Source organism: Cariama cristata, unplaced genomic scaffold (assembly GCF_000690535.1).
Source record: "Cariama cristata isolate BGI_N322 unplaced genomic scaffold, ASM69053v1 scaffold26976, whole genome shotgun sequence".
NCBI classification, from domain to species: Eukaryota; Metazoa; Chordata; class Aves; order Cariamiformes; family Cariamidae; genus Cariama; species Cariama cristata.
The window spans coordinates 29,367-37,448 of NW_009624236.1; the positions used below are offsets into that span (position 1 = coordinate 29,367).

An 8,082-nucleotide genomic window follows, 5' to 3' on the forward strand; every position below is an offset into this window, starting at 1 on the left:
CTCAGGTGTGGAGGCTTCCTAACCCCATCCTCGCTCTCTCCAGTCACCTCCTATCAAGAAATGCTGGAGCTGATTGTGAGAAGAGCGAGCAGGTGTTGACCACCAGCAGAAGTACCGCTGCAAATGAGGTAGACTTTAGTAGAAAGATTTTCTTCTGTCTGGTTGTCAGAAAACCACCCTCTGGAGATGCTGGAGGATGCACGTTTGTGAGGTGAACTCATTACCCCCAGGGCTGAGGAAAGCTTCCCAAGGGTAATGAGCCACAATGCCTGATATGAAGTAGGTGTGCACACAAATTTGGCATTTGCTTGCCATTCGTGTGTTTGATTTTGCAATGAAGTGAAAAAATGCACAAATATCAAGTATGCTTGACAGCCAACACCACGTAATGGTGGTCATTTCAAATATAGCTTGTTCCTTTGTAGCACCCACTGTTCCTGCCATGTTGTGTTATCCCCCACATAATCTTTCTTGATGCCGATTCCCTCCTTTAAGGCAAGTATGCATACCCAAAAGCCTAGGTCAGCAGGATGCTTTACATTTTGATACAGGCATCCTTCAGCACTACACAAGCAACACAGAAATGAGAGGACATTCTTCCCGATTGTGGAATCCTCAACAAACACCACATTATTTTACTTAGCTATGGTATGAATCTTGCTTTACTTTCCAAGTTGACGAGGCATAAGGGAACAAATTAAAAATATATTTATTCTGGATCATTTTTACCGACACAGTGAAAGCTAAATCTGTCTGTGACTTGCCCACTTCTGCCAGTATGCTCCTGAAAAGCAGAACATCTTTGAAAGACAGAAACCTCAGAGAGAGTCAGCAGTCTCAGGACTGATACCCTTAAATCAGGGTCAAACCCTGCACTGATGAACTCGGAGTAAAGTGCTTTCAGTAAATCCAAATCAGGTACCTAGAGCAATGCATGTTTCCCATAAATGCCAAGACAAAGCCTTTTACTTTGATCTGACTGGTGGTTTTGAGTTGGCTGAGACTAGACAGGAACTGCAGTTCCCACATATGAATACTGACCCAACATCTGCAAAGTTTGTGGCACAAATAGCCTTTATTTTGGTCAGACTATCCCAAATACAGGAAATTACAGATGCAAATAGGGATGTGATCCTCCTTATATTCACTTGTGTTCTAATTTCAGTTACGTTTGGGCCTAGGTTTTCTGTGATGATCAGAACAAGGCAAACAGAATTTGCTACATGTTCAGCATATCTTCATTTGATAGCCTTACAAGCTAATTCTGTTATTTAAGAATGCAGTAAATATTAAAAACATACTGAATATCACATTGGATAGCACAATCAAACATATGGTAAGGTATAGACTATTCATAAATAATCAGAAGACAAAATGCCAGAATACGATCTATGTGATGGTGGGCAGAACACATTGAATAAGTGGGGAAATGTGACTAAGTCGTTAGTATCATTTTATCAGTCAACAAATACCGCTGCCAAATCAAAGCAGCTATCTATTATTTGCCCAACAGCCACCTGTTATTTTCCTTCATTACTCAACCTGCTTTAGTTTGATCGTATATAAGCTTAAAACTGTGGGGAAAAAATACAGCCTGTATGGAAAATTGCTATGGGGTTGCAAAAGACATAGAGCTTGCCAAAGAAAATGAACCCTAAAAACTGTTTTCCTTGTTTATGTCCTCTCTCCAGGCCCTCTTGTTTATGTAAGGCTCAATATATGATCAAGTTACCTTGCGTCAGCCAGGCTGCGGTAATTGTCTGTGTGTGCACTTTTGGCCCGTAGCAAATGCAAGAAAATTTAACTTAGTTTAAGCGCCTTTCACCACAGGCAAACCTAACACAACTTACCTTACATTCCCTGTGGGGTGGGAGCAGGCCCCTAACTCACACACCGCGGCATGCTACGTCCCGTGAGCCTTATGCTATGTCTGAGACGCAGGATTATGAAAGGCACCCTAAAAGGCATCCAGGACAGCTTGTCTTTTTTCTGCAAGTATACTGCACAGGCACACAAATGAAGGACTTACCTGCCATGCCTCAACCTTCTTAATGTCCGCACAGGATCCGTTAGTGAAGAGTCCTTTCCCAGGGGTACAGGTATATATATCCTGCAAGGCATGGGCAATAGAATATACTGCCAAATACACATTATAGGATATCCGCAAGTGTGTGTAGTCCATGTATGGTGTCTCCACACTGGTGATGTTCTCATCCCCTGTGCATGGAGGTCGGAAGGCAGCCGTTCCATTTCCAGCTCCCAGTCCCTCTTCATGGCCCTTGTGGAAGGAAGTTGAAGCTGGGGAATTCTTGGACCCATCAGGGAGGTAGCAGTTAAACGTCTCCTCCCAGAATTCCTTGGCAAAGCCATTGTTAGTGGACTTCTTGGGATGCACCTTCTGCAGGAACTCACGAAAGCCTGGGATCTGTCCTGCCTTCAGTGCAAAGCCGATGGTGCTGCCGATGACACGGAAGAACTCTGGCATGGCTATCAGGGAAGAGCTGGCCCAGGCCTCGCTCGCCAGCCAGATCTTGCCGGTGATGTTTCGCCTGACGATCTCTTTGATGAGAGGCTCCAGGTCTGGGCCACTGGAGAAAACAACAATCACCCTTGCTGTGGAGTTCTGGATGACCTCCACCACCTGCTGGATCTCCTCTTCATCTGAGTACTGGGAGATGAGCTCGCTAAAATCTATGCAGATGTCTCTCTCCTCTGCCTCCTCCCGAAACTTTTCAATCCCTGGCCGGCCATAGTCATCGTCGGCTGCAATTGTTCCCACCCAGTTCCAGCGAAAGTACTCGATGATGTCTGCCATGGCTGTGGCCTGATGCTCATCATTGGGGATTGTGCGGAGGAAAGACTTGAACTGGTTCTTATTGCTCAAGAGACGACTGGATGAGGCATAGCTGACCTGGGAGAGCACAGTAAACAAGCAAAACACACCATAAAGTGAACTGCCTGGGAATAAATTGCCTGCATTTATCTAGCATCACTGTGAACCTGTGTAATCTCAGATGGGATGAAGAGAGGGCTGAGCACCACACTGGCAGCCACGTACTCTTAGCCTGTGGTTGCACATAATCCACTCTGAGAGTCTGCATGTTCTTGTAGCTGTGACTGTCTTACAGAGGCACACATACAGGAGCAGCTGCTTAGACCTGAGAGGCTGGAGTCCTTGTGTCCACCTGTAAGGTCAAGGATCTGAGGGAGAGAGACACTGACAGTAGCTTGGAAGAATGGCAAAGAGGTGAGCCACGGGTGGCCTACACACACCTCGCTGCACTTCCTGCCAAATCCAGAAACAAGGTGGATGTATCTTTTAGATAAATGAGGGCAATGCACATAATTCAGACTAAATGCAGGCTGCTTCTGTCCTGAACCAGACATGAGACAGCAGGCTACTAGTACCATACTGAACTTACTCTGTCTGTCTCTTCTTGCCTCTCACCTCTGTCCCCATTGTTAAACAGGCTCCATCAGGTACCATATGCATGTCATATACAATCCCTGCCAGTTGAAGGAAGAAGAATGTGGTGTATATCGGTTGCCTTCACCCTGTGGAGTGTTAGGGTAATGCTGGTCAATACTACCTTAGCAGCATTTCCTGACTGCAGGCCAGAATCGGCAGAGAAGCCAGTAGGCATTCCATGCTTCACAAGCCACGGCGTTTTACAGTTAAAATGGAATTTTATTTCCTTTTCTAAAGCTACCAAGAAAGATTTTTTTTTAATCAGAAAAAGTGCCATATACTCTTAAGATATAATTTGGATTTTCTACAAGTAGGAAGAAAACCAGAAAACCCAGAAAAGAATAGTTTAAAGATCTGGAGAACTTTTAAAACTCACTTATCTTTGCATTTTGAGATTGGTATCTGAGCTCTTCAGGACCGACTCTCATTTGAAAAAGTCTTCTATAAACAGTTCATTTTGTACAAAGTAGAAATTTACAGAAAACCTTATCTCCTCCTTAAACTCTGGCATTTAATGTTTCTGCAAGAAGAAAGAAAAGGAGGTCTCCTAGTGCAGTTTCAAGGGCCACAGGAGCAAAGCCTCCTTTCACAGAGCCATACTCTCCCCTGGACAGGCTCCTGCCCAGTGCTACTCCCATCTCCTACCACCTATTGCCAGGAGGTACAGGCAAGGTACCCCACTCCTGCAAGGCACCCCACTCCCACATGCGCTGTAAGGGTATGCTGAGGTGAGATACTGAGAAACAGAATAGAAGTCACAACATTTTCTGTTTCTATGTCAACAGAATGAGTAATGAGCCTTACATTAATTGTAAAATATATCTCCAACTTGTACTGAAAGGCAGGGTCTAATAAGCATGGATTTGCTAATGGCCTTGCTATAAATGGCAGTGATAATGTGTATTCTAATGCTGCCCAACAACTCCCAGTTTAAAAGCCTGCTTTCAGTTGTCAGACTTCAACCACCTGGCTGAGATTTTGTTCCAGAACTGAACCCCCTGACATCTACCCATTTCTGCAACCTCTAGATAAGACTACTGCCTCGTAGCACAAACACCATTCCCTGTTCAAAGAGAAAGTCTGAGAACTGCAAACATCTCTTATGTTCAGTCCAATGCACCAATCCTTCTCGGCTGCCCTTGTTCACCTTGTAATGTGATGTGTAAATCAACAATACCCCTTAAAATGCCATCACGATGTTTATTACACGCCACCTTCCAATGCCACTCTGGGCAATACCTAGATAGCAGATATTTGTCTTAGTTTAAACCATTCTTGCCCTGCTCAGAGACCAAATGTCCATTTTTTCAGACTCCTGCGAGGGAGTCAGACTGATAACATTAAATAGACAAGATATATTACTGTGCACCAGGCAATCAAGAATCCATCCTTCTTCATTCGTGGTGCAGATGGGAAGTGAAGCCCTGGCTGAAGTAAAGATATATCCTTTCAGGGCAGACTGAGAGTGCAGCGTGACACAATCTTGTTACAAGGACTCTTGTGAGCTCTGGCACTTGTATTCATTTTAGAAGAGGAATTGAAAATGTTAGGCTATACAAGGCAACACATAAATGGATAAGGCCAAGCACTTTTTCCAAAGTTGTCTTCAGTGTGGAAATCTAAAATCAAGAGCAATAATGTTAAGCTATAATATGCCAGCCTCATACTTTGCTTAGCGTCTTGGCAGAGCCACAAGCTTGTTAAACAACAGGATGGGACCACGGATGCCGGCACTGGCCTCAGTAGAGTCAGCAGACAGCAAGAAGGATACTGCAACACAGGAGCTGGCACAATTACACTGCCACACAGATGACCCCAGGACAAGGAGGGACATATCCTCATGCTTTCACAAACCCTGTTTTGGAGGCCCTAGGGTAAAAGAAAGGCAGGTCAGCCCAGAAGAAACCTTCACAGGACCTGATCAGCACAAGCAACAACTTTACAGGTCACCTACTCGAATGATCAGAGATGCTGAGAGACCTAGGAGTAGCTGGCAATGACTGAGCTCGGCCTTAAGTGGGCTCTGTGGGAGCTGGGCATGACTAGACAGTGACCATGGTGAAGTAACACCACAATTAACCCGTCAAGGCTGGCAACTGCCAATGGCTGACCTAAAATACCTGTTTTCACAGACTAAATCACTCTAGAGGACTCTAGTCCTCCTAGGCTAAGTTGCTGTTGGCTGAATGTTGTTATTGGCTGCTTGGTAACCTTTATGTTCGGGGGCTGGAAATTGCTAGCAAGACATATTTCTACCTTAAGAAAACTCCTACATTTTGTAGTTTCTCTCCTTGAGGTTCTATTGGAAATGGCAAAGATTAAACAATCTTTGTTTAATCTCTGCAGAGCAGAGAGGCAGGCCACTTCTGTAACCTAAACAAGAGAGGTGAAAGCGTACCTGAGGTATGTAAAAGAGTCCCAGCAGATTGGCCACAGCGGTAGAGATGCCAGAGCCGGTTGCCCCCACGACTGCAATGGTGGAAGGGATATGTTCTGAGCAGTTGCAGAATTCGTCCAGGTTCAAGGAGTCTATCTTGTTCTGGGCCACAAAACTCAGTGTGGCCTCCAGGGCTTTAGAGACTGTATTGCAAGTGTCAAATATCCTGTATCCCAGGGTCATGTTGGGAAGGAGAGTTGGGCTACTGTTTATTTCTTCTATGGCAAAGATCATAGCCTGGAGCCAGCGGAAGCCTCGGAAATTATACCTGGGGGAGTAAAAAGAAAAATAAAATAGAGTGAGAAGGAGGGAAGCAGAGGAGAGTAGACCCAGGACTGAGACAAAGACAGAGTGAAGAATTCCAGATACAGAAGGCAAAAGCAACTTATGCTATTTCTTGCATTCTACTAAATTTGGAAAGTTTGGCTTTTGTCTTCAGCAGTTACAGAAAAGGTGTGCATAAGCTACAAGGTTTTGTTCTGGTTTTCAACTCTCCAGTTTGGGAGCTCACTTCAGAGGTTATGAGGATGAGATGAACTTTTCTAAGTCCCCTAAATCTGGGAAAGTTGAAAGATAGCATGCTTAGGGTGTTGGCTCTGGTCTGGCCCTTCTGCTCAGGACCCTAAACCTGGATCTCGTGATTCCTGAGCAAACGGTCTGACACAAAGCTACACCTACCAGGTTTCCTTCCAGGCTCCTCTGACATGTTTCTGAATGCAGATGGCAGTGTCTGCTAAGCCTGTGCTGAGCACGATGCTGGCGGGGCCTTGGGCTCAGGGATACTCAGTGTGTCAGCTCCTTGTGGCTTTAGGCAGGCAGAGCAAGCCGAGACACAGCAGTGGCATGCTGCTGGATGCACAGGTGGCTGGGAGCTCTGCTCAGGGAAATTTGGCCTCATATCGCACACTTCACATTGTGAGAGAGAGCACAGTCAACCTGTTTATACCAGAGAACAGAGACATGCTGTAAATGTAAATCCCAGTGTAACTGGCTAACTTGTTAATTAGGTACTTCAGTACTTTCATTGAAGGAATAACTTTTCTCATTATTATAGTGCTCTCATACATTTGCTGTAGACGCAAACTCAGAAGATGCCATCAGAGCTGGCCTGTGAAATTGAAACTGTGTTTTCTGAAACCTCTATTCTCCAAAATGGAGAAGCTGAGTCTTCTGACTCTCTCTCAGCTGTGCATGGAGCTAACCCAGAGCTGGGGAGTGGTGGCAAGTGTGCTGCGGGACCTGGGAGTCCCTGTTTAGAGCATTGCATGGGCTGGCAGTGAAAGAAGCTGATCCAGGGCGAGTGACTACTTATCCAAAAAAGAGAGAAGCTTCTTCGTGGAAGGCAGCAGGAAGAAAGTAGCTTTGACATGTGTTATTCTCAAGTTTTACTTGCTGTGTCCTCTCTTGTAAAGCTGCACAAGCAACCAGTTGTGTGCCTGTAAAGCTATTGTATTTTAGGGTAATTCACCTGGAATGGCAGAATCTTTAATGAACTGAAACTTGTCCTTCCTTGTAATGCAGTATGGGTCAGGATAGCAGTTAGTTTGCAGTTTTGTGTTGAGTTGCAGCTGAAAACAGGAAAGTGTCAAAGCTGTTATGATTGAGATCCATTGGGAAAATTGATGTGCCCCAGAACTGGAAGAGCCTGGGGAAATAGCCTGCCCAAGAACAAATTCTATATGAAATGGTAAATTTTAGGTTTCACATGAGTGCCATTTTGAAAAGCTTTCAGAGATGTTTCCATTACAAAGGTGAAGATTTCTAAAGCTAAGCTTCAGGAAATCACAAACTTTCAATCTCTGAGATACACGACCTGAACATTTTTTAATTGCGGGATTAAATGAATTGCTTCCAAAGTTGATGTCAGCTATACTTGACTTCCTCAAAGATGAATGAACATAGCCACATTATTTCCATGCCAGAGTTTTATCTGATTCATCTGGGTTCAGAATTTCTAAAGATATGACATCTAAGGTTTATTTTTAAGTCTTAAAAACTTCATTTGTTCAACTTAATTTCACCTGCTCCAGACATCTTTGGCCGACTTCTATATGAGGTTCTGCTCTGCGGTTGTACTTCAAAGACCAGACAGCACAGGTTCAGTACAGATCTCTTCAAGTCAAAAAGTTTGAGGCCAATAAAAATCCTCAGCTATAACTTCTGACCAAAGGGACAG

General features: G+C 44.5%; 1 protein-coding gene across 1 annotated transcript in view; it reads right to left on the reverse strand.

Annotated features, from left to right (window-relative positions):
* Window positions 1-6,174, reverse strand: part of CASR (calcium-sensing receptor) — a gene marked incomplete at its 5' end in the record, with an annotated part of 31,757 nt that extends 25,583 nt beyond the window's left edge. Inside the window, 2 exons of the mRNA XM_009703104.1 lie at window positions 2,030-2,911; window positions 5,868-6,174. Of these exons, the coding sequence (XP_009701406.1) occupies window positions 2,030-2,911; window positions 5,868-6,174 (1,189 nt within the window). The remainder of the gene's footprint in view (window positions 1-2,029; window positions 2,912-5,867) is intronic.
* Between the last annotated feature and the right edge of the window lie 1,908 nt (window positions 6,175-8,082).